The 27,797-nt window shown below is 42.1% G+C and overlaps 1 protein-coding gene across 1 annotated transcript; it reads right to left on the reverse strand.

The window, feature by feature from the left end:
• Positions 1-3,944: 3,944 nt before the first annotated feature.
• Positions 3,945-27,351, reverse strand: LOC144142987 (venom metalloproteinase BumaMPs1-like). The gene is made up of 12 exons (XM_077674812.1): positions 27,327-27,351; positions 24,722-24,906; positions 23,839-23,931; positions 21,545-21,668; positions 15,314-15,444; positions 12,263-12,334; positions 11,470-11,597; positions 9,585-9,634; positions 5,400-5,508; positions 5,168-5,299; positions 4,183-4,333; positions 3,945-4,001 (listed from the first exon to the last, which is right to left on the reverse strand). The coding sequence occupies exons 1-12, from the start codon at positions 27,349-27,351 to the stop codon at positions 3,945-3,947; spliced, it is 1,257 nt and encodes a 418-aa protein (XP_077530938.1).
• Between the last annotated feature and the right edge of the window lie 446 nt (positions 27,352-27,797).

The following is a 27,797-nucleotide window of genomic DNA, read 5'->3' on the forward strand; positions in this document are numbered from 1 at the left end:
ATTCGTCCAACCAAGATTCGAACCCGTCAACAATGACAGGGCCAATTGAAGATAGCAGTCCTGCTAACCCGTTGGTATTGTTCTTCACGCTTCGGCAATTGATAAGCATAACGTTGACGAAAGAAGGACGACATTGCATATACAGAACGGGGAGGCATTGGGGAACCGCTTGCGGAGCCATAAACTCCAGTAAAAGGAATTCCTCCACGCAGTTTCAAGTTCACTTTTTATGCGGCGCGACATTATCATCATCGCCGTCGTAAATGTTGTTTCGTCCGTCCATACAAAGCTTATCGTGCCTTAACTTGTACTAGGAGGGCCGAGCCTTTGCAAATTTGGTAAGTTTCCTGCCAGCGAGGTGCACTGAACCAGAGAAGACTTCCCTGGTAGAAATGTCCCCTATCTTACTCTTCAGGCCCGCTTCGAACACCGCATCTTTATCTTTGAAAGTGAACTATTGTTAGTTCGCTCTGCTCTGATGTGATTATTTTGACGTTTTTGGGGCGTCTGTCTGGTTAAAGTCAAGAATAAGAAGAAAGCAACTTTATTTGCAACAGGGAACCTCTATTCAGGAGCTCCCGGGATAGTCGACAAGGTCATATCTGTGTGTTCAACCAGTCCCCTTTTTCTTACCGTATATTATAGTGGAGTGAGAGCAACCGTCACGATTGCATGCAGCGGCGCTCCTAATATTGCAGCCTACGTCCATAGTTTCCAACTCGCAATCATCTAACTTGGTTTGTGTCACCCTTGTCCTGCCGCAACGTAAGAAATTTTGTCGAGGTTGCGGAGTCAACTCCATCCTGGTCTCAGCTTTACACCTTTTCGGCGTAGAATCTATTGTCCAAGAAACACGGGCTCCCGTGTCTGGTAGTTTCAGCGCCGCAGTGACCAGAACTCAACCACGTCTACCATTCTGTCTCCTCAGCCCCTGAAACGGCAATCAAGACTAGCCGAACCCAATAGTGCCAAGTCTATCTTAAGATGCTTCATCTCCCGCCGCCTCGTCCGACGTAGCTCCAAGAGCATTTGTCCATTAGTTCCTGCCCGTGTGATATCGCAGTTGCAGGGCGAGGAACCAACAAAACCATTTTTGTTAACTTTAGCTGCAAGAAATTCACCGTTTAGTGCCGTCGCATGTCTCGTCCTCATCGCAAGCGTGGTTTTGTCACGGTCTCGTTCCGGTAAATCGCGCTCGACCGGAGCGCTACATCGCTTGAAGAAAAAGATGTGCAGTGTTCATAGCACCGTGGTGACTGGTATTCGACAATGGGACGCACACGATAGCACGTATCTGGGGTAACTGGCCGCTATTCATTTATCTCATCATGATCTTCCACAGTTCGCGTCCCCTGCTGCCACGGAAAAATATTGTGAGAAATACTTCCCTGTAGAGACATCCTACCTGCTGCACGAAGTAGAATGTAGGCCAAGAAATCATTCCGTTTAAGCACCCGCTTCATTCAGTCAACTTTAATTGTTGGCAAAAGCAATGGTTTTCCTATGGGCCGTTTCATATGAATACAGCGACAGTGGCAGTGAAACACGAAAATGTGTGATGGAATTTAGCAGTTAGTGTTCATTTGAAGTTTACTAGTAATTCATGCTTTACGTTTGTAAATGCGGTGCATAAAAATGGTGTATGGGTAAGTGTGTGAAAATAGTATTTCATAAATTTTTTTCCTAGCAACAATCGCATTTTTGCTTCAAGGTTTACGGTTCATGTACATTCATAATCTGCAGTTTATTGCACTATACTTTCTGTACTCATACCATTCAATGCATTTAGGTTTGAGTGCTTCATTATAAAGATTGGCTCCAGGAAGGCAGGCATAGTTTTGGGTAAAGCCTTTCAAACAATTTAATTCACCCTTTTGTATCCCTCTAATTTGAAAAATACTGCAGTGTAAGCCAGTGAAAGAGATGTTTATTTAAGTATCTGAGACTTACCTTCATGTCCCCGCATGACATACCCTCTAGTATATCAACCATTTCACACCTACTTGTGGAGCCCAAGCAGCATTTCATTTTGCACCGTCGGTTGAGGCTGAAATCCTAGAACGCCAAAAATAAAGCAACTTTTTGACCGGGAATTATTCTGTGCATTTTGCGTTTCTGTGGAAATTTCGTACTTTGCAGCGTAGAATAAACGTTTGGAATCACAATATTATAGAACGAGTTAGTATTTAATTCCTAAAACATTCACCTAGCAGTATTGATATTCATTCAACGGGAATCACGGGAAACGCTGGTTTTTCTAAAGCTTACTGTTGAAGTATTGAAGTAGTCATTAATGCAAACAATTCCGAGAAACCTTTCTTTGAATAAATAGCATACTTCAAAAAACAATAAGCGGGAGTATAAAGTTACGCACTTTTTTTCTGCAACTAAACTGAATACCTTTGTGTACAAGGATGCAAACTTGGTTAACTTATCATCATTTTTTACATTTAGAAGTTAAAGAATGGCGTAGCTTTACGAGAATGTGGAGACTAAGATAAATATGCAGCTAGAGACAACGTCGCTCACTTTAATGGTAGTAGACCTAATAAAGAATGATAAATAGATATGCTAATTGCATACGCTTGTAACTTTGCAACAAACTGCTCGAGGTGGGTCATCAATTTTAATTCATTGTTGGTCGAATATCTGCGGGCGCGTAGAGATATTTACTTCAGAGATAACCAGTTGTCATCAGCAGTCGAGAATTGGGAGCATCTATGCAAGAGGACTTGAACAAGAAAACACACATGTGCATTGTCACGACGAAAACTTTCCGAATACAAAGATCGAATATTTTGCTATTACACAATCGCACTAGCTATCGCGCAAAAAGCAGACGTTAGTTGCAATGTTTTACCAGCGTAATATCGTTCGTTGCCAAAATCACGCGTAACCGGTCTATGTCGTTTTTATGTGATAGAGACATGAAGATTATGACGTCTCATCGAATGACGCTTCTGTGGTGATGAACACAAAGATAAAAAGCGTGGTAGAGATTAAATAGCCCGAACCACCAGGAACTTTACCTAATTCCATGCTGGCATTTGTTGCCGCAAAGTTAAGGGCGCCTTAATTCCGGAAAAATTGAACTAATCGCGTCATCTTCACACTTCACGTATTTTGAGATTAAGGAGAAACCCCTATCTAACTTTCGTTTTTGGTATTCTTGTGACTCGAAGGCATTGAAATTCTGCCGATGATGCTTGCTGCTACTACCAAGAAGAGAGACACCCCTGTCTCCAGTCAAGTAGATTTTGTGACTTGTATTTGAAAATTTTTTTCGTAATTTCCTTGTCTTGTCATGAAGAGGAAGTCTCTATAGACAAAAAAAAAACAATAAATTCCCACAGTGGACTAAACCTATCACCTAAAAAAAGCAAGAGTTGTTCTTCCATTATCTTCCTTAAGATATAAAAAAACTTAGCTAGTTATTCAAGATTCAAGGTCAATGCGAAAATACACAGGACACATTGTTGTACATTGTTGCAATACGCGTGGTAGCCCACTTTTCTACACCCACCTTTTTTTTTTTTTTGCAAAGTGACGATGAACCCATTCGTACGATAAATATCGGCATAATTGACTAAAAGCTGGACAGAATAAAAGAGCGTTATGTACACACCATGCATTCTATGGGGCACATGTCTACTGCTATAAATACTAGGCAAGAAGTTCATGAATGCATCTTACACCCAAAATGCAAGAAAAATTAGGTGAAGACAAATAATCGGCAGAGTTTGTCTCCGATAACAGTTTTTAGGTGCGGAGGATTCGGCGGCTTGGAAGAACGACTGGCTATCAACCAAAAGCTTCCATTTAGTTATGAATACTTGACGGATATATATTGCAGTGCGTAAAGTTCGTGCAGTCAGTGACGAGCGAGTAGTGTGTGCCTTGTTTCAACGCTAGTAGTAGGAGTAGTGTGAACTCGCACATCTGTGTCAGGCGCTTCTTGCGCTAACTGCTGCCATTATGACGTATTCGACTTCAGGAGCGAGCTGACACCAGAGGGCCAAAGAGGCAGGATTTTATACGGCAAACACAGCTAAAAACGTGTTGTAATGTTAATAAATCTCACCCTTCATTCGGACTTCATCTACTGTTAGTTCCATGAATCAAAGTTTTAGCATATGACACCTAAAGAACACAAAATACGTTGAGTATACACATCTCACTCACCTTCTGGGCCTTTAGTTTTACTGGGAGTTTTTGGCGCTGGAACAGCATATTACAGTAGTCTTCTTCATTTATTTTCTGTCCTGGCATGTGTGTATTGTTGCCACCCAAGTTTGAGTTGCTTGTTTCCCAAATACAAGTACGGGTCAGTGTTCTGCACGACAATACAAGGAAAAAGTTGTCGAAATGTTTATCCTGGACCGCTAAAAGCTCAGGGTTAAAAAAACATGGATAATCTGTAAGCACAGAGTAACTTCCAGTTTTTGGGGATCAGGTGATATTTCAATCTTAAAGTAAATATCCTTACTGTGATAAAAGAAAATTACCTGCACGTAGGCGCATGGCCACGAGCAGACGCTTTCACTACTTGTGCTTTCTATGTTGTTTAATTCTTTTTTTATTGTGAGCATGGTCTTCAATACAGCGGTCCGCTGTCGAATAATGTCCCCCTATAATACCAACACATTACCCTCAAATGTTAATTGGTAATGCAAGCTGCGACTTCCATTCAACTTTAAAAGGAGCTCAAAAAATACTCTGACAATACCATTTCTCTGAATTACTAGGCTTAGTTCGAGGGAAGTGTAGCACGCGTTATTCTGATAAACCCGAAAAATAAACTTACTGGTTTTTCTGTGCAGCCATTGGTCAAGGCAGATTGACCAAAATGGGGCTATTGTGTTAAGTTCTACTAGCTAAGCTTCAGGAATAAGTGTAAACCAGGAAGTGTCAATGATCTGGTTGAGAAAATAACTCAAGTTTTGTAGACAAGTGCACTTAAACGCAATTCGCCTGATGACCGAGGTTCCTTAGGTGGTTCTTAGCTTTTTTTCTGGTCGTGCTTCCCAACATGTTTACTTTCGGAGAGAAAATTTGATAGAACTAACACAAGGTGAATTCCAACGCGCGACAAATAAACATGCATATCTCGCCTAAACGAACACACCATAAATTTTCCCTGTTTTAGGAGGCAGCTATATTAACTTACCGTACGGTTATCCTGATCTGCCTTTCACTGCAATGGGACAACCTGTGTCGATTTGTTCCGCCGTCAACGTAGCTCATCAGAAAACCCGCCGACCATGGGCACTCGGGGGTCGTGTCATGGGTTGCCCCTAAGCTGTAGAAAATAGGTTAAAATAAAGAAAAAGTATTTATGTGAGCACAATTTCACCTGGCGTAACAGTAGCACGGCTTTCAATACGAAAAGAGATACTCACGAATGGGCGAGTTCATGAGCCATGCACAGTACACCCGAATAAGATAGTGCCATATCTTCGCCTACGGCGACTCCACGATACGTACACACGGTGCCAATATACGCATATCCTGGAAGAAAAGTGAGAAGGGGCATGAAACTTAGGACGTCAATGTTGCATTGTACTATATATTGAAGCCTGCATCAGAGAGGGTTACAAATAGGTGTTCGCTGTGCGCATTAAAATCCTTAGAAGCGCCCACAGTGTGCTAATTTGTGAGTGGAGGAAACAGAATGTTTTGCGGAAGAAAGTGTATTTAGGAAAGACAAAAAATTTGTTAAAATAAAAACCGTTTTCTCGTTGCCCTTTGCTTGATGACTATATTTTGCTAGATGAGCATTGCCTGATGCACAAATGGTAACTTGCAGCCGAAGGGTTGTCCTGCGTACTTATTTCTTAAAAATGGTGTGATGTGTTTGACATCATGATGTTACAGATCGACCACCTCGTTGCGGTCTAGCTACCGGGGAACGAAGCCGTGGTACCCCTGATAATATGCTTTAATGGTGACGACAGAGTTACAATGATGATGATACTGTTTCACTAGAGCCAGGAGCCACATCTTCTTCCTCTACTATGTGCAACACATGTATTGAGATATTTCGCGCAAAATTCGCCGCTTTTGATTGTTTAATGGTTTTTCCATAACCAATACCTATGGTGCAAGTCAGCATTTCAGAGAAAATTTGGTCTTTTGAAGGTTCACCGACAAATATTTCACTCGTTCATAAATCGAACTTTTTCTTGCTTGAAAATGTTACTAAAAGAAAAACAAAAAACAATTTCAATGGTTTGTCCTTCAGACGCCGCGCGAGGGCGAGGAAAATGTTTTTATATTAACCCCTGAAATATTGAAAAGGTTAAAAGGTGATATCAACACCCAGGCATGCTGCCGCTCCTAAGGAATAGACAATCTGGAAGTACATTTCCATGACACCATAGATGTATACTAGTATGGTTGTTTGTAATTACGAAACTGAGAGAGTGAAAAGGGTAAATTGTTTTTGTGATGTCGTAATTCTATCGTAGTCCCGTTCACACAACGTGCGGATTTTTTTCTGGTAGAGGTAAACTGTTCTGGTATCTAAAAGCTGTTTTACCAGGTTTTTCTCTAACCGCCACATCAGAAAGCAAATCTGATTTTGCGAAAGACTTCCTGTTCTTGTAGATTTCATAATAACTATAAAGACACATTCACTTCATTTTTCCTGCAAAAAGTTCCCCATTAAATACCCGAAAACAAAATTCAGCTCTTGGTCCTAACAAACACGCAAAAGTGTGAACCCATATTCTAAAATTACCCCCTAACAAAGTGCGGTGCCATTCAATTTTCTTGTGTTCACATAGCGGGCGCGCCATCTGGTCGAACATTCTATCAGCACACGTGGCACACCTCCCGGGATAGTCTTTGTTATTTATGTAAAAATGTAACAAATAGTTATCTGTTACAACTACTCAGATAAAGCTTCGCGATAAGTACTTGCTTGATCGCGCTATCGTTGTAGGATTGTCAACCCAGGCATTCTCCCGTGATAGTGCTTGTTGTTATGAAAGGGTTAAAACGAAGTGCCATTGCTACTGTAAAGAGACTATCAGGGGGTTTAGTGTAATAATGCATCATAGTTTGTTAGGATCATTGCCAAAAACATCCTTTTCAAGCGAAGCTTGTATTTGTTGACTTGCGCTGTCGGTGGTGGCTTGCGGGGAAACGCCTAGCGGCAAAGCTAACTTTATGCACAACATCTAACGACGAAGAATATGATGATGCCCTTGAAGTGTTCGGCATGTAGACACTCGGGAAGATTGGCCAGCGATAAAGTGTTGACTGGGCGAACTTTATCCACGTGCTCTTCGGGCGAAGCTGTCGCTCGCTATTTGCAGCTAGCTTGGGCGCGCGCGCAAGGGTCGCGCTAGTTCACGCCACAATGGCAGCGAATCCGTGTCGCCGCTTGCATCACACCACATGGCAAATGCAATCGCTCGCTCTTGTCGTGCAGTTCTTCGTCTACTACAGCATGGGTAGGCCGCTCATGGTGCTCTCCGCGAAAGAGCGTGAAGCCATTGGATAACGTAAACGCTCCGGATAATCGCAACAGAATGATATAAATACCATTTATCCACATTTGCTTTCGGGTAAAGCTCAGAGAAACGGAACGGTTTCTTTTTGGGGGATCGATGCTTTTGCGTGTTCATTTCGGTCGTAGCCTTTTGATTCTGGCAGAGGTGTTTCTATTGTTGTGTTGCGGTGATTGCGTTTAGCCGTTTTCATTTTCTCTGAAGCTTCCAGTACACCACTGCTTCCGTAGGGGAGGGGTCGCTAATTTTCCCCCTAAAATAACCGCCAACAAAAAATCTGCCAACGGACATACTGTTTAAAATAACGGTGTCTGCAGAAAGTGTTCAAATTGTAGCCATATATGGGAGTGGAGTAGATGTTTTCTTAATAAAGCTGAATCTAGACATTCATTTTTGCAAAATTTAGAGACAAAGACCTTGTCGTCGGGCAAATAGGAGCCGTCCCCTAAAGTGTGTTTTTGAAATTTCTCGGCATATATAGATGGGCACAAATGGCGTGATACCAATTTGAAACAGAAATAGGATTAAAAATGATTCCACCTGATGATATTCTTAGCAGCGCACTAACAGCGAAGTCTTTGATTTCCAATGAGGCATTGGGAAAGCTGTAATTCGTAACGAGAAGGAAATGATTTAAGAAATTATAGGAGAAGGCTTTTGTTTGCATGAAAAGCAATTGGGAAACTGCAACATTTTTTTTGCGTCTCCTAAAATAAGTGTTATTTTTCCTGAAAGTACCGCAACGGGTTAACTTCATGAAACCTGGACCATGTAAGTGTATTAAACCTAATTTATAAAAAGGGTATTTGAGAACTACATCAGTGTTTGGCATGGTGTGTAGCACGGTAAAAGAGGTGTAGAGAACTGCTTCAGCCATAGTTTTAAACACTGCGTTCTGAACGAGAGGTAGTGGATTTTATGTCCATAAAAATAAAGACAACCAGTTATTGTTAACCAGCGCATTTTACTTTACAGAAAATGCCACAGCTAGAATTTCGGTATGCACTTTTAGTAGACTGAAAATATTTGAGAAAACTGAAATGAAAAAGAATATGTCTTGAAACTGGCAGAAGATTTCACAGCTAGTTATATCAACAACAAAGTTTGATACAATTCTATGGGTATAACGAAGCAAGATTTTTAACACAGTTAAGGCTCAGTGATAATTGCTATTGTCTGATTGACCTTTTGAAAACTTTATTCATGTTCGCTATTTATCAGACAAAAGGCGGCATGTAGAAAAATAAAATATTTTCTGTATGCAAAGCTATTTCCCAGTTTAGGTACCCCAACCTAATGATGAAGCAGAAATTCCTAAGTACAGAGAATTTCTAAGTTACTACCCTTCCAGTCCAACCTCTTATTAAAGCTGAATGGGTTGAAAAGGTGTGAGATTTATTTTTCTTAAATGCAGGCATGCAATAAAGACGCTATTACTAGCATGTTATGAGAAGCCACTTTCCACTTCCCGAATCCTACAAATAGTTTTATCATGAGTTGGTGCGGAGAAAGGTTCTCGATTCCCTACAAAAAAGTGCAGCTGTTTCTTCTCAACTCAATAGTTGCACTGAGTATGCTTAGGTCCTGGAACACCTTGGCCCTTTATTGAGAAAGAACGAGTTATAGGTGCGTTAGGTACCTGTAACTACACGTCGGTGGTTTCAGGCGTGCAAATATCTAGCAACAGCAATTATTTTTTTCTTGCATGTACACAAGTCGCCCTTATTTTAATCGTCCCCCGCCTTGTGGATTTAACAAGCCTATCAATGGGATTCATGGAACACAAAAATGCTGTTTGTTTCTGATTACGGGGATGTTCTGTAGTTTAATCCGGGTATATTAAACCTGGTGACCTCGTTTCGATTGTGTAGGCACAAAGGTTTTCTAAAATATGTCAAAAAAGTTTCAAATTAAGCAAGCTTCGACAAAAATTTTACGATAAATTTGGCAATGATGAAGCATTTTCTGCATAAAGGTATTATCTCGAATTAAAAAAAAAAACTACCCACCTTTTCCCTAAACCCCACAGCTGGAGGACATTAAACATTTGCAATCAAAGCTCGTTCTTACCTAAAAGTCCTTTGTCCAGTTGCCCGTTTTGTACCATTGCAAGGTCTTGACTGCAAAGAAGTAATTCATTTTTAGTTTAGAAATTTCAAAGAGCAGAAAGGTTTTTCAGTTGTCGCAAAAGCAGCCTCTGCGGTTGCAAGCCTCCTTCGATCTGTGACTTGGATAATGCAGCACTTTATATATATTTTCTTGTAAGCTTGTATTATTGCACTTAAGTGTTTTTTTTCACGTTCAGAACGAAGGCGGAACACTTTGGTGAAAGAACGAAACGTAAATAAGGCTGGGGACGGTACAATTTTACACGAAAGGAAACTTCGGTGAAATGCAAGTTGAGCTTTTGTTGCATCATTTCCTACTGGGCTTGGCGAAATATTTACTTTTCACGCTTAATATGCATCGTGAAACGTAATCATGAACGTGATAACGCAATATTTGTGCTCAAACTGTAGCTCCATTGTTTGTTTTCCACTGAGCAAGGAATGAACAATTCGGTACTCCAAAGAATGAACTGACAACCTCATCCACATCAATTCAATGCTTTGGCCGCTTAACCAGCTCTCTATATGTATATGCATAGAACGCCATGACGGCCGATGAAAAAATGTAGTTCTGCTCCGCTTCACCAGCGCCCAATACATTAGTTGCCAAAAAAAGAAGTAAAAGAACTGCTATCCTCTAAAATGCTTTCAGTCGCTGTTCTATACCTGCATTCATATGTGTTCCTGCAATTCAAGTGCGCTACTGGTGACGTTTTGTACCGTTTTTACGAAGCAATGGTGATCCGTCTGTTTTTATTCATGGACCATCATTCGACCACGATGTGCTGAATCACTGTTTCGGCCCATTTTCTTATAATTGTAGAACAATTTCCTGGTTTGCATCACAATTTTTCGCTTTGAACGTGATTGAGAGCTCTCTTTATCTTTATTTTGAATACTTTTGGCTTTTTTCAATAGAACCTACTACCGTCTTAAAAACTTGATTGAACAAGGTTTAGGTTTAGCTTGATTATGGCTTTAGAACGCTAGCTTTTCGTGAGAGCGTACATAGCAAATGGGCAACACGCTGTTCAGAATTACTGGCAATAAGACGACCCACGCATTTCCCTTAGTGTTTTTTTGCTTGACAGCGGGGCATAGGTAGCGGTCATGTACCTTGAAAGACGGGATGCTAAATCATATGAGGATCGTTAGTCGACAGGCTCTCTTCCTCCCCTGTTATGCTGATTGGTTTTTGCAACGTTAGTTTTTGAGGAAGAAGCAGTTAGAATTTTTGAATTATAGATTTCGGCATAATTTGGGTTTGTTCGGTACGTCAACAAAATTGAAGTGTTGGGCGATTAACCATACGTTATTGCGCATAGACCATCAATTAGCAGGTGGATAATTATAAAACACCACATAGCACGGGAAAATAATTTTGAATGATATTCGTAGCGCCTTTACGCCATTAAAAGTCCTACCAAACTCATGATGTTCTCCGGTGGGCTTCACTGGCATATAAAATACATTATTCAAATTCGAGAAGTTGTCAGGTGGCTGCATATTACATACGCCAGTGAGATATTTCCGACGGGGAAGTTTTTAACAGCTTTCCGCGTTATAAAACATGAGACGTAGCAACAACTTTTCTTTGTGTTTCTCCTTGTAGCTACACAATATTTAAATAACGACGTGGAAAATTGGCGTGAATTCAAAGCTCAGTATTTTGAAATTAAGCCGCATGTTGGGGTATTATTGCCTTAAATGTTTGTTTAATGAATGCGTTTTCTTCCACTTTCAGTTCACTACCGAAAGCTCTAAAACCAAAGCAACCGCCTCACCAATGTTTACTGCCGCTTACAAAAAGTGGTTGATTAGTTATCTCGAAAAATAGGTTTTCCTACCCCGTCATGAAGTATACCACGTCCTGTTTTCCTTCAATGTGTCCTGTGGAATAATAGGTCGCTAGTGCTTGCAGCGTATCAGTCGCATGAACAGTAGCACCACGGGCTCTTTTAACAAACTTGTCGTCCTAAAAAGCAGACAATGGTTGGGTGTAAATGGTTTGAGGGAATACAGTGACCTTTAAATACTCTTGAAGACGTTGTTACCTCAACCTGTACTGGGGATTTTCGTTAAACGAACTATAAAAGCTAGGTTATTCTTTCGAAGAATTCACATTTTTTGTAGCATTTCAGAAATACCAATAATGTGCAACATGTACTTTGGCATCGACAGTGATGGCAATGCCCACTTTGAAATGTTTTCTCGTTGCAGCGCATATCAAGGTGCTATAAAATCACCTCGTGATGGTACCAAATTCAATCATGAGAAGTTATGGAAGCTTCGAACTTAAGCCTTATTCAGGCTTAGAGACTCGAATGCGTGGGCTCGCAAGAAGGGACTTTATGAAACTATACACAGCCAGGGCGCCTTCACCTTTTTGAATCGCAAGGATAAACCTTAGAAAGATTGGAACCTTTTGCAAAGGGACAAAGGCTCTCTCTCACGTAGCGTACACCATGAAAACGTTAGAAACATGGTGCGAAAAAAAATAGTTTTGAGAAATAGTAACCTTGGCTTCAGTAAATACATTTGTGCTGCGCTGATTTTTTACTTCAGTTAAGAAATTGCTTTCGTTTTTTGCTTGTCACATGCATTGTAATGAAGTTAGATGTGCGTGTATGGTTTACTCACCAAGCTTCTTGTTATTGCGACGAGTTTAAAACTTATTCGAGGGTTGGCCATATCAAGGTACCTCATATTTACCTGAAACGCAGTTTAGGCAACAAAGAGGAAAGCTAGTTGTAATGAAAATAAAAAGAGAGGCCGAATTCTAAACGTGGAGCACTTTGACCCCAGAAATACATGGTTATTCATTAGCAAGGGTTAAACGTGGGGTACGGAAGTCATGCGCGATTCAATGCCTCGCACTCACATTTTTATATATTTTGCATTCTTAAAAATTGTTAATTAACCAGGTTTAATAAAACTTCTTAACAGAACACATGGTTCACCAGAAATAATATTTGATAACTTCCTAAATAATGAGTGATTGTACTGATCAGCCGCTCTAGTAGCTCGTTGGCTAAAGCGTTGTGGTGCGGCTCAGCTCAAAGACGCCGGTTTGTTCTGAACGACAACGGTTTTTTTTGCGGAAACAAAAATAAAAAACACCACCATGTGAAGATTTTGCGCATAAAACTATCCCAAACTGCCTAAAGTAAAGCACTTAAGCCTCACACCCACCGCGGTGGCTCAAGGGCTATAGCGTTGTGCCTCTGAGCCTAAGGCCGCCGTTTCGATACCCCGCTGCGGCTGCCGCTTTTCTGATGAAGGCGATAAGCGAAAATTCTCAGGTGTTCGAGATTTCGGTGCACGTTAAAGATCCCAAGATGGCAAAATTAATCCCATGCCCTCAGCTACGGTGCGCCTTATGAACCAGGAGTAGGTTCGCAGTGTAAACCAAAGAAACTGGTTTTCCCAAAACAGCAATGATAAACGAAATCTATCGCCCCGTTTGTTGAAGCGCCAGGCCATTTCAAAGCGGTGTGTTGCTCACGGTATTCTTAAAACGCCCACTTTCAAAAGCTTGACACGTGCCTCGACAGTAATTTTTGCTGCGTGCCCTAGCATTGGAACCCCAATAGCTCCCTCTGGGCAAAAAAAAAAAAACAATACTTTGAACACTAAAAATCCCACAGAAAAGAATAGATTTTGGGATCTTAATACTTGGGTGGTTCTCACATAAATATAAGTACTTTTAAATACCCAAGCATTTATGGTCTTCATCCACCAGGACTGCGATGTCAATGTTATAAGTGTTTTGCTGCGGTCAGAAAGGTCATTCTGTCTTGTCACTATCTTCTTGTTTTATTTAATGAAGACATCAGATGACGGAACCTTTTTCGGGCAAACACCTTCCCTAGATAGAGTCTCTGATGAAATAATACTCGACTTGTTTGCCACCGTCTACGTTATTTGGTTTTAAGGTGCGGTTTCAATGGATTCCATCCCATGTTGGCGTCAAGGGCACTGAGACCACTGATCAGTTGGCACGAAGCAGCTGCAATTTGCACCGAGTGTCAAAGTTTCCGCCGATTACTGAAACGACATCATGCGAAGAGTCATCGAACATTTTAAGTCCTTGGGAAATCCCTATCATCAGCCTTGCGTCACAAAGGGTCTTACGATATCGGAGGCAGCATTGCTGTACCGCATCCGAACGGGCTCAGCGAAGACCCCAGCTTGGCTATTCAAGGTGAGCCTCATGCGATCGCCTCTCCGTTCGTCATGTGCAGTGATAGGGGATGTGCACCGCTATGTAATGTGTTACCCAGACCATGATGTCGAGCGGGCTGCAATGCTCTCAGCATTTCGAAAGTTGGCAGCCCCACACAACACCCTGGACCTCATCGTCTTCCTAAGCGGTCATTGGAGGCTGCGCAGAGACGTGTCGCACGTTCTACTAAGCTTTTTTTGGGAAACGAAACTGGCGCAATCGTGGTGAAAGGACACCAACACAGACTAATTAGGAGGAGCTTGGGTGGAGCAATTGCCGGCATATCCTACCCACCTGATCCCACACAACCACCATGACCACCACCACATTTTTACCGTTTCGTAAAGAATAATATTTCGTTTGTGCTCAAATATAATACGTAAAAAATGTGATGTGAAACCTATTTTGCGTGGAACGAGCACATATTGGGGTGTAAAAAAATATTTCATAACGTGACTACACTTGAAGAGAATTTATTAGAAAGCTTTAGTTGATTTGGTATGTAAAACGTTCGGCATCTGTAAAAGCTGTCACAAAAAATTACCGACACCCCAATAACAATGTTCAGTGCAAATAAAATTCCGTAAAGTTAAATTTAGGTAGAAATTGCAGTCCGAGCATCCAGGGTGTGATAGTGGCCCATGCCACCAACGTCATGACAGTGAGATAACTCTAGCTACTTAAGTTGAACGTAGTTACACCCTGTTGCATTTGACTAGAAATATGCGGTAGATGTATCCACTAATACCTGCGTGAGTAATTAGAGCATGTAATTGCAGAAGTGAAAATTAAACGAGTAGCAATATACGTTTTTTTCTTAATGCTTTCGTTGCGTTGTGATTCGAGCTCAGATAAATGCCAGGCTCATGCTAAGCCAAACGTTGGAATTTTAGCTCTCAAGTCATCAACCTCTTCCCACTGTTTACGCACAATAAGTTTGACACTGCTTGAAGAGTCTCCGGCCCGGATGTTACGTCTACCTAACCTTAAAAAAATAGGCACAAAAATTGATTGGTTCATGATGTTATAGCTAGTAACCGAGAAAATGATAGAATAGACTCCAAGGGGAGAGAATCATGGCGAATATGAGCGGAAATGTGATTTAACTAAGCTCCACGGAAAGTTCGGCATCACATCGTTGCCTTACCCGCCATCTCAACATTCACCAGGAATGCATGGTTCTATGGCAGTGTGCAGTAGCTTTATGTCAGTTCGACTTCTGGGCATTTACGCTTGCACATTTGCCGCGTCATAAGAAGTAATTAGGTTCCCACGTATTTTTAATGATACGCGGCACTCTTGCAAAGAACGTAAAACTTATCTTTTTTCTCCCCCTAAAACGGTCTACCTTGTTCTATTGAGCCACTTAACTAATACCGAGTGCCGTTTATGTGTCTACCCTTTTGGTGAAATGGAATGCGTGTACGTACTAGTACACGCATTATAAATAAAGTTTGAATACTTACAGCGTTTACTGTCACTGCCAAATAGGCGATCAAATCTGCGTTTGTTTTAAAATGTGCTTGGTGTTGCTTGCAAGAAACCACGTGAACCTCGACGACAAACATGTCTGTGGTTGACATACGCGGCGTAGATGCTGCAATCGAAGAAAAAAATGTTGCTTTGAAGTAGTTAGAACTGGACGTGGTGACAAATGTTAAGATCACTTTTTTAATAATTTTTAACAAAACACCAATATATTTCAGGATTTGCTTGTTGCATGCCTTCGGCTTTCGCTCTGACTGCTCTGTAGAGGGTGTATCCCTCTTGTTAGCGCCAGCATAGCTCACGTATTCACCATTTCGCGTATTTTCTCCACTAAACGGTGTGTCCCGTCTCAGGCTATGCACTGTTTGCGGATCTGATTGTTTTAAATAAAGACTTTCTGTGCGTATGCAGACACGTGCGGAAGCAATTGAATGTGTTTATCGATGTACCTTTAAGTCATTCGTTTAAAAAGAAATAGATGTTTTTAATATGTTTCACGCATTTCCAAGAGTGCTTGAAGTAATTGCATTGTGGTCACTTTACTTCAACTATGTTGCTTTAATGGTTTACTCGCTCCACAAAATACATGAGATGAACGGTTCAGACATTACACCCAGAGAGAGTGCTTGAAGGGTTACACACGATAAACCGATAGTAGTAATGACGTTACATGAAAACCAGAGCTGCTCAAAACCACTAAGAAAAGTTCGGTGTGAAATCATAATTTGCCCCTGTTGCAAACGTCAAGCTTTTTCCAGTAATAAACTGCACGTTTGATGTGGCCCTAACGTAATTAAATTCAATGAATACGTTCTTTCGCTATCTGTTCTCGGGGAGAATCCTAAGTCCCTAGTTAACACATTGAATAAATACCCATGTCTGTCCAGGCAGACACGGAAGAGACCATGACGAGAGCTACACTAAGAGATGAGTAAACGAACGTCGGGGAGGAGATACCAAACTCCAGTAGGGTAAGGCTTTGCTCAAATGCTGAGTAAGCGCTGGAGTTGTATTCGTGTTTTAATGCTGAGGGCCGACGAAGGGGCACATTTTGAATGACCAATTGCTACCAACAGACGGAGGTACATTGACGTACATCATAAAGAATACGCCGACCACAAGAGAAAATAAAACAATGACGTTTCTGCACCCCGAACGGGAGCCTTGTTCACACTAAAACCAGAGACAGAAAGCTAAGAGTTTAAGTAGGATGAAGCACGTGACCTAAACACCTTGCGTAAGCAGGGGGAAGATTACCGTCAGTGCGGTTCAGAGTGTTTTTGTTCGTCTGTTTCATTATGGACTCAAGATACAGCCTAGAGGTGAAGTCCTTCTCGGTGGCGACAACACGTGCCTTGCCCGAGTCTATCTCATGGTTAGACGATTGTGCATGTTCCGCAAGGGCATTAGTGGACACTTTTTCTTTCTTTACGTCGTTGCAGTGCTCTTTTAACTGTCTTTCGAAATTTCTAGATTCTCGTATGTATAATGTGTCACAGTTCGCACATGGGACTTCGTATACAACACCGGGAAGTCGTTCTTTTGGTGATCTATCTTTCACTTTCACAAGAGCGTCTTTTAGCTTCTGGGTAGGAACGTGGGCAACGTGCACGTCACAAGTCATACGGTACGTCTCCTTGACCTACCGCCTGTCGTCCTTCCAGGGACACCTCGATTTCAACTTGACCTGCAAAGCCCGTGGCCTCATCCCCCGTTCTCTATGCCTGCCTAGGCTGGTTCCCACAAAGGCTGAATTTCGTGCGGTCGAAAAAGTGAAACGTTGCCTTCTACACGCAAGGATCCTTGACTGCCGAGAGATTATTAGGTCGTTTAAGAATGAAGCATTCTTTGCACGTCGCCGTCTGGAGCATCAATGTGGCGTAGACTTCCCAAGCGTGCAGCTACACGCAAACTACAAGGCAAGTGTACAGTCATGTCAAAGCGAGTTCTCACAAACGAGCAAGTTGGAGTCAATGATGGCTCGTCAGAAAAGCAGCACCCGCCCTGAAAGTGCAAATGCCACGGTCCATAATCTTTCCAGGTATAGCCCGAATAGTGCGGAACTGGATGTCTTGCGTTTAGGCCTAAACTTTAATGTTGGCCCTGCATCAGACGTTGAGAAAGTGGTCTGTGCTGTGGGAAGGGCTGTAATCCGTGTGGAACTGTCCCGCCGTGATGAAGCCCGCACCCGGGTAATAGGTGTTCTTTCCAAACTGCGTACCCGTACTTGGGAATCTCCCCTTACGTCTGACCAACGCAGAGCCATCAAGACCCTCCGCGATAATACGGACATCGCTGTGCTACCTGCAGATAAAGGCAACGCGACTGTCATAATGAACAGGAGCGACTACGACGATAAAGTGCACGCGTTGCTTTCTGAAGGAGAGACGTATACTCGCCTTGACAAAGACCCGACGTCGAAACTACAAAGGGATTTGCAGAAGCTAGTTGCTGACGTTTTCCGGGTCATGCCAGCGCAACATAAGCCACTTTACTACAAGCTCTTATGCCACAACGGATCAGCCCCGGCTCTTTACGGTGTTCCCAAAATTCACAAGCCCGGTTCTCCGTTACGACCCATCGTGGATTTTACCCGGTCCCCCCTCTACAGGCTTTCTAGCTACGTGCATCGTTTGATGTCCCCTCTGGTCGGTCAGAGTCCCACTCACGTCCAGAAGTCAAGCCATTTCATAGAAAAAGCCAAGGACCTCTTGCTGCACGCTGGTGAAATTATGGTGTCGTTCGATGTGATGTCCCTCTTTACCAGTGTGCCAATTGACTTGGCAGTACAAGTATGACAATACGCACTGGATTCCTACCCCACCCTCCCGGGAAGAACGCCCATTGACGTGCCGGACCTTGTAAGACTTTTATTCTTCTGTTTATCGAACACGTACTTCGTGTTTAAGGGCGTTTTCTACAAACAAGTTCACGGTACAGCCATGGGGGCTTCAATTTTGGTAATAGCCGCCAATTTGACAATGGAGTCTTTAGAACGACGAGCCTTTCGTTCTTCTCTCCAGCCCCGAAGATTTTCCTTCGGTACGTTGAAGATTGCTTTTGCATAATTGGGAAAGAAAATTTCTACTGATTTGCGCACCACTTAAGCTGCATTGAAGATTCGATTTAGTTCTCAGTGGAAAAAGAAAACAACAGAGATTTGCCCTTCCTGGACGTTCTAATCAAACGCAATGGTACTAAACTATCTTTCACTGTTTTTAGAAAAAAAGCACGCACAAGGGACGTTACTTGAACTTCAAGTCGGTGCACCCTGCAGCGCACAAGAGGTCCGTGGTGTCTTCTTTAATGCAACGTTCCCGCACTATCTGCTCCACGGCTGCCGACCAATCGGCTGATGTCCAACGTGTACGTCGCGACCTGTCTGCAAGCGGCTATCCGGATTCCTTCGTGACTTCGGTGGAAAAGAAGTTGGATCGCGCCTCTACAGCCTCACAAAGATGCTCAAAAGGATGCAGCATTCCGTACTTGCCGGGAGTGAGTGAGACTTCGGCCCGAGTCCTGCGCACGTATGACGTGCACGTTGCCCACGTTCCTACCCAGAAGATAAAGGACGCTCTTGGGAAAGTGAAAGCTAGATTACCAAAAGAACGATTTCCCGGTGTTGTACACGAAGTGCCATGCGCGAACTGTGATAGATTATACATAGGGGAATCTGGAAATTTCGAAATACCGTTAAAAGAGCACTGCAACGATGTAAAGAAAAAAAAAGTGTCAACTAATGCCCTCGCTGAACATGCACAATCGTCTAACCATGAGATAGACTGGGCCAAGGCACGTGTTGTCGCCACCGAGACGGACTTCGCCTCTAGGCTGTATCTTGAGTCCATAATGATACAGACGAACAAAAACACTCTGAACCGCACTGACGGCAATCTTCCCCCCGCTTACGCAAGGTGTTTACGTCACGTGCTTCATCCTACTTAAACTCTTAGTTTTCTGTCTCTGCTTTTAGTGTGAACAAGGCTCCCGTTCGTGGTGCCGAAACGTCATTGTTTTATTTTCTCTTGTGGTCGGCGTATTCTTTATGATGTACTTCAATGTCATTCCCGACCAGACGGGCGTCCGTCGAAGCCTCGATTTCAGACAGAAGTACAAGTGAATATGACCTAAAAGTGACCGAAGAATGAGATGAGAAAATCGGTGCCCATAATATATTCTGACGACTCAGTACAGCGGAACTTGAAGCCTGTGCAAAATGCACGTCTGCTCCAGTAGAGAAAAAGGGGCTGGTGATTAAAATGAATATTGAGAGATTGTCTTCCTAAATGGTTCACTGGCGGAAGGGGTCAGGCAATCAGCTGCGCGTGTATTAGTACGAACCGAAATAGAGTGTAATAAAATACACGAAAGCACATATTGCGTTGGAATATTGACTAAGGCATTAGAGTAATAAGCTGAAGGACGCGGATTCAAACGTGGTCACAGTAGCTATGTTTTTAGAGGGAGGGAAAAACTGAAAATACCCTTTCTGAGAATACGGCAGCTTTTAAATACCCAGGTATTAGAAATTAGCCTGCTGCCTTTCACTGCAGTGTGTCCCTTATCCCAGGTTTACCTGTGGCGCACTAACGATCTACATTTTGTTAAGACATTTCCAATCAAATCTGCCACCGTAAAGCTGTAGTTCTAGATCCATGTACTGTGTCAAACGTGGCGTTTTGCTGGCCTTTAAAATCATGTTTTGTTGCAATGTCGTCGATGTAGAAACCGCAGATGAGAAGTTAAATGCTGCATTGACAATGGTTCAAACTGCTGTATATTATAAACAGACCCTGTAAACATTGTCATGTTCCCGCGCAGAACAGAGTTCTTCATGTATTTTGATACTGCTCCTGCCCATTGCAATGGCCTAAAACTGACGTTTGTAAGCACAGATGCAGGGGATCAATATTCTATGATTTTTTTAAAACGTTCGAAGGGAAGATGGCGTGGTGACCACTGTTTATCCAGAGTTGAGAAGGGAGCACAAACACAAGGAAGCAAGACTACTTGTCATTGAAGCTAATTAGATTTTCCTGCAAGTGTAGATTTTGAGCAGGTGGCGTCCGGTTTTGGGCCTTTAGTTTATATTTTGGTCGTCTCTTTTCTCGTTCGTCTTTTTTAGTTGCCTATTTATTAATGACTCCAGTCAGGTGAATTAGAGCAAAAAGGCGGTGTCAATTTCGGGCTATGTAAAGTTTTCGTATTTAATGATAATATTTATTTTACCAGTTACTTGTACAATATTATTACACTCTTCTGTTTTATGTAGTGAGTAGTGTGTTTAGTTTTAACAACGATAACATTGCATTGACGTACCGTTTGCAGTAACATACATTGCAAATAACTGAATCGGTAATATTTAAACATCACAGTACCAGTAGTAAACGAAGGAAATCTCGAGGGGCGGTGTCCATAGCTTGGTGTTTGGGGTCTCCACCAGACGGGGCCTCGAGGCCTAACATCTAAATAGGTTCCAAAAAGAGAACAAAAATTAACTATTTCTACAAGTTTCTTGTTACCTGTATCTTTATTCACCGCACCCAATTTGTTCATTCAATCACGTGACCGAATTTGTTAAACAAGTGAATGTCGTGTAGAATGCACGTGCATTGTTTGTCGGGGCTGGTATGCAAAAACGCCAAATTTCAGCGGGTTTATGAAGATGAACAGAACCAATTCTAGTGGGTGTTCGGAGGTCAACCACAATACCCTGCAATTAAGCAAGGGGTTCATTGTAAAGCACATGCGATACTTCTTTTTCGGGCATGAAAAGACATATATGAAGCACAAATCTGCTGTATACGTCAACGCATACCCATATAATTGTATTTCTAAAACTTCTGATAATTGGCGGATACTGACGCTCATGCACAGTATAGCGTTGAAAACGTAAAACTTCTAAGGCTCTATTATTTGTGCATAATCAGTTGCCAGCATCTACATTTTGAAGCTCACTCAAAGGGCTCTTGTCGAGCTAACTTGCAAGAAGAGCAAGGGTACGATATTGATCGGAGTGTCCTGGGGTGCGTATGAAGCTCCTGTTGACGTGAGTTTATCGCAGTTACAGGTAGTACATACAAGTTTAATGATCAAATATGTTTCCTAACACCTCACACCAATAGAAAAGAACAGAACCAATTTTTGTTTGAACCAGACATATTTTTTCATTGTAGTCAGGGTGACGATATTGCGAAAGACGTTCATACCCATCCTCATGAGATTCTCGTGGCCTTCATCGACTTCGTACATACGGTGCAGCACCTGGCCCTGCGATGAACGTGGCCGTTCAGGAAGAGGTTTGATACGAAGTTTGCTGTTTACGACGCCTTCCTGAAAAAAATACGGTTTTGTGATGTAAACAATGCGTTTTCCGCGGTATTACGATTGTTCTTAGCCTGGCAGTGCTACGTGCCTGACCTCGTAAAAGTGCACCTATGGTCATGTTGAAGTCTGGAGCATGTTAATAAAAATACTTACCCGCGGTGGCATGCCACCGCTCAGGGCACTGGGCTAACCGATGTGTCTATTCTAGATTGTTGGGAGTTATTTCTTTTCTGCGCTGTAGCAGCTGACAGTCATCATCATCAGTCTCATCAGCACCGACCGAGCGGTGGCATGCGCTCGCGCTGGACCCGCATACAGTTCGATTAAAGCCCTCTTTCTTGCTAGACGTGTGCTTTTCGCTCTCTCACGCTCACGACGGCTTGGTAGCCGGAGGACCTCGAGGTCCACTACATATATAATATAGAAAGGAATATAGAATATTCTATAGAATGCAGTTTAGTCTATAGAACAGATCTGAGAAACTAACGCAGGGCTCATGGTTTCTTTTTATACTGCTCTCCCTATGAGTCCATACTACCTAGGACTTAGTCGTTGCCCTGTGAAGCATATCGGACGCGACCACGCAGCAGGGATGACTTGCTTCTAGGCGCTAGATTTCTAGAACTCGCGTATAATTACTAGTTATTACTAGTTACTACGATCTTACAACTTAGCGATCGCTAGCGCAAGAGCGCTAAGTAGCAAAATAACGTATAGTGTTTGTCGGACCATAAAGCACGTTTATCAATGTGACGAGGCCAAGTAAGGGCTTGCTAGCAACAAAGGGCATCGTTATACCACTTATGGTTGCGTTGTGCTGCGAGGTAGGTCGGCTGCTGTCCCTATAAGAAGGGAGTGGAATATATAGTGAATGCACAGACAAGAAACACAAAACAGGACGTTACTTCACGTATATCATGGTTACAGCTTACAAGGACTTATCCCATTGTATTTGGCAGCTTGTCGCCTCTACATTCTTTGTCTTATAAATAGTTTGCGGGAAGGAACAGGTCAACTCCATGAGCCAATATCTATGTTCATCGTGGCGTTCGTCGAACGGATGAACGGTGTAAACGGAGCAACACTCAATACACGTTCAATGACACCGAAGCTGTGGCTGAGCTAATAAAATAAAAGAAAAAAGCACGAGAACCAAGAATAACCAAGTGACTCTGGTGGGAAAGTTAACACTCGAATTTCCAGTGGAACAACGACTTTAAACTTTGTGTTCAGCTAAGCGTGCCACGTGGTTGCATGAATGAGTTTTACTTAGACTCAGAAAAAATATACACACTTCATAATTTGCGCAAGAGAAATTATTCTGTACCAGGACTGACACAACAGGACATTCACAAAATAAAATATTTCATTGCAAATGTAAAGTTTAGCCTATGCGAAGAAGTACAATACACCTTCTTTAGAAAAAGCATGGAATGCCGTGCTTTCATTGATTTTATATAAATAAATGTTCTTTGATCTTTTCGTACATGCCATAAAGCTTTAGTAAACTCGGCGCTACCACCATCGACATATAATAGCAAAGCTGAATTTAGCATTGCTGAATAGCGTTGCTGAATTTCGCACACCAGGTCGACACGGTGCGAAAATGGGGCAAGCAATGTCGTGTTGCCAAATCAGTGATACTGGGCTGACTGGGTCACTAGTGGCAATACCAGTACTTGGGTTATCGAAAATTTGGTTATAAATACTTTATGTATCGAGGCTCCAGGGAAGTGCCCCACATAAATAGCACTGTGAAAGTATTTTTCTGCAGGTCAGAGAGCCGCTGGAAAACCTTATAGTAGATACAATTACCAGTAAGATACCAAAGGTGCAAGTTAATCAAAAAGAGAGGTTCAACATACAGGTACCAAAAGAGGCACGGAGGTTCGGAATTACGCGGGAGATGAGATTACGATGCTATATTGAAAGAAAAAAGCTGAGCCTCGGGAAAGGTTGCAGATATTGCTTCAGAAGATTTTGATAAGTGCGCCTTGGTTTCAAAATTTACAAAAACACGCGAAGTTTACATAAAAGATGTGTTATGAAGATGACTACAAATATGTTTTCTTCGTCGCCATCACATTCTTACTTAGTGCCAAGAGGCTTTGTTCGAGTTTTCTCGGTGTAGTAGGGAAACCTTCGGGGTTGCATTAGGCCAGAAATTAGCACTTACGACATGCAGGGCTCCGTCTTTCTCCCGCACTAATAGAGAAGACTGGTGGTGCGGGTCATGGTATAGGCGCTCTTGAATAGCAGATGTATTCACCTGAAATAGGTACGTCTGCCTTTGACAAAAAGCCAGGCCCTTAGAAATCAGAATCACTTGTAAAAATTATTTTTCCATAACCATTTTTAAAAAGTTTACAGACCTACAATTGTTTTATTTAATTGCTTTGTTCTACAGGGCATCTTGCTCAGAAAAATATTGACAGAAAAAATTACAGGCATAATTTTGAATTCAGAGCCTATCTATAGCAGGACAGCCTGAAGTCATAAAAATTTGACAGAACTTAAGATTGACGTATTTTTCATGAGCGAAGCTCTCCATAGCTATCATAACCAAGCTATCCGAAGCTTTGTAACTAAAACTATAAGAGTCAAATTAGTGTAAAAACAGGTAGTTCGGGTATTTTCCCTATTTCTACATTTATACAACGTAATTCTAAGAATACCAGGTTACGTCTTCAACAAAACGCGCGGCTACAGCGCAGAAACCGTTGCGAATTTATTTCGGCGAAATTAAATGCGATAGTTTCTGTGCGCAGGAAACACGGGTTTTTTCCTGCTGTATAGGTTAGACCAACGCATCACCAGCCCAACCTAATTTTTACAATGAACAAATTTATGAACTTGAAAAACCATACTTTCATCTTACGTTTCATTAACTTCCATCTCTTGGTGTTCAAATAGTAGCTAATGTTCTTGCCTTTTCACCCCAGAAGCTATTATTTAAATTAAACAGTGCCGTCGACTACAGCGCGGTTCAAATACGAGGTTATTCGTCATTGCGAAAAGCGCCTGCCCGAACTTTTCTGGAGTAACACGTCGTTACTTACCTTACTATGCTCGGTTAGAGTCTCAGATTTCGTAACCAGGAGGATTTCATCTGCCAAGACAGAGCTCTTTTGGAGGTTAAGTGTTAACGAGTCAGTAAGCTTGAGCACCAGCTTCGAATCTAAGGATCTTTCATAAAGAACGTGTGGGTATACTGAGAGGCCTTCTTCTGAGGCAGACTGTGGCGCTGCGAAGAAAAAAACAAAAAAAAATATAGTTGACAGTTTAAACCATGAAGCGAATTTTCAAAGTGCGAATGCCACGGGGCAATGTATTTGTGTTCAGGAGCAGGCGACAGCCAAAGCGTAAAAAACGCGAATACTTACATCCGAAGCACATAACGCAAGAACTCAACAGTAGTACTCTTGGGATCATTTGGTAATTTGTACGTGACAACAGAAAGAAATAGTATTCTACGATTCCTGTGTTCGAAACTTGGTTCACGGATTTATATAGGCGAAAATTGCAAATTGTAGGTATTCTGCAATGTCGCAGCATTGGAACGAACGTCAGTCGGCCAAATAGTGGAAACTTTTGTTTCAATTTTTAGAGAACCCGCGTGCGCATTTTGTGTTTCTAAAGTGCGTCATTTGTAGAAGCGGCTTGACCGAGGGGGGATTTTATAGTGCCATTTTGGTCAAGTAACATCTCAAGCGTGAAACACAATAGGAAGCAGCGGTCAATGCCCCCTGAACAAAATCTGTGAAGTTTGTATAATTCGTTTCACTGAGCTTCTTATTCTGTCCAGGTCATTCCGTGTAACTGTAAGGTAAAAAAATGGCAGCTAAAAACATCCTCTTTTTTGTACCCTGTCTAAGCTTCCTAGGGGGGCTCTAATGAATAAAGCGGGACATACTGGTATTACAATATCGCTTCCGGTCGAGTATAAATCTTTGATAAAATTGTAAATGTCATTCGTAGAAACATACGAATCGCATTACCGAACCTCTGGACAAGGATTTCATGCGAACTATTAACATAAACAGACGTTTGATGTCCAGGTAATATTCTTTTAGACCACAGAACGCCCGGGTGTAGCATGATGGCTTGTGCGCATGCCCAAAGGTTTTCGGGGTCAGACTCTTCATTTGTAGAAGCATTGTCTAAATGACAAGTGTGAATGTATTCGAGTTGCTCGTAGTATTTGCGTTTTATGCCGTTGCTTACCATTCAGCGCAAAAGATTACATGAGGTAGACACAATTTATTGGCTTGCATTCTTTTATCGAAACTGCAGTCATAGTTCCCCTTAGCGGGCGGATCTGACAGCGAAGTCAATACGCTCAGAGTGTGCTTAGTCTTCGGCCAAACCACACTCCGATGTCCTGATGGTATCAGTTCGGAAGGCCCTCCACCTTGACCGTCTGCGGCCTCAGATCCGCCCTTCCGTCGGCGCGACACATTTTAAATTTTATATCTCGCAAGCTTATTAGGAACATCGTCTATTATGAGAACCAGACCATGATTAGCTGACCATGAAGCAACGAAGCTATATTTTACTATCGCGAACAAATTAAATACTAACACAAAATAATGAGTCGCAACACACAAATAGCGCCATTTATCACCATTGAAGTCCAAATGTTGCATGGCTCTGTTAAAGTAACAAAGTATGGAAAAGTGATTATTCCAAATGTGCCACCGCAGCACCATTAAAATATTTACACGAAATATATTTTTGATATTGTGTGGTGTGGTTTATATTTTCGTGTTCGCTTTTCATTCGGTCATGACTAAAGGTTCAGTAAAGCTTGGTGCTCGGCTAGTTAGTATCGGAACATACTTAAACATGGACGGCAGACGTTTACGAGACAAACGCATACTAACGGGCAAACAACGCGGTTGATGCACGAACTAGCAGCCAAAATTTGTAATGAATGAAAGGGGGTATATATACATCTCTAGGTCCCGTGCACACGTCAGATTTGTCAGATTTAAAAAAAAGTCTGTCCCTTTCCCCAAAATTTTCAAGCTACGATCATTCTTTACATGCTAATTAACGTCTGTTAAGCAGTATCGCCACTCTTATCCGGCTTCATTTTACTTGCATTCACAAGGGAAATTCGCACCGACCGTTCCAGAAAACGCAACCAACTAAGTAAAACAGGTATCTGCTATAGTCAGGCTCTTACGCATTGGCGTGCGTTTCCGCCAATAAGTATAAACTTCTTACTGCATGAGTTCTGCGTAAAAACGTTAGCCGGTTTATTGGCGCAAATATCAAGCCCTTTGGATGTTCCGCCACACACATTTTAAGTTTTTCAATTACGTATTTTCTTAAAACGCATTCAATTTTATGGTGTGTCTGAATTTTTACTTTATTTGGCGAAGAAAATAATTTTTGTTTGATGTTTCCTGGGGGCCGCGAAGATATGAGCTCTAAATAAATACAATGTCGTCGTAACTGGCTTGTGTGGACACGATATATTAGTAAAAGGTTCGCTGTTCGGAGCAAACGTTTTTTAAACATTAAATACAGCAACTGGTTTGCTTAACGGCAAAGAATACCCAATTTGAGGTTAAGTAAGACTCGGGGTAGCACCCGGCGATGCTTGGGTGGGGAACTTCACTAATGACACGAATTGGTATAACACGTGTTGTCACTTACTTTTCATAATTAGGTTGTTCACCATGGAGCTGTTGAGAATTAAGAACTCCTTCCTGCTTTCAATACATGGGCTCCTCCCGGAGGCATGTGGTTGAGGGAAACGGATGCAACTGGTGCTTTATTTGAACTATCTCGAAACAAATTGTACCAAAATGGTGAGCTAAAAGGCCTACTCGCTCAAAGGGAGTAATATGTGGTAGATGTGGGAAATACCCAGCAGTCACAGGTTTATAATAAATAACGTGGGCTCCTACGGGAGGCGTGTGGTTGCAGAAATTCCCAAAAGAGGGCTAGGGCTTTGCTACGCAGGAAAAGTGAACTGAATTCCGCTTCCAGAAGAATGTAATTGAAAAAAATCCCGCTTCCCTGTTATACAAAATCGTCAACTTGGAATTCGGAGAACTTTAAGGGTAGCATGTATAAGCAAATGGGGCTCGATATATCAATGGGCTGAATAGTAATAGAAAACTC

The sequence above is a fragment of the Haemaphysalis longicornis genome, unplaced genomic scaffold (assembly GCF_048455015.1).
Source record: "Haemaphysalis longicornis isolate Haplotype H1 unplaced genomic scaffold, Haemaphysalis longicornis Haplotype H1 scaffold_6, whole genome shotgun sequence".
Lineage (NCBI taxonomy): Eukaryota > Metazoa > Arthropoda > Arachnida > Ixodida > Ixodidae > Haemaphysalis > Haemaphysalis longicornis.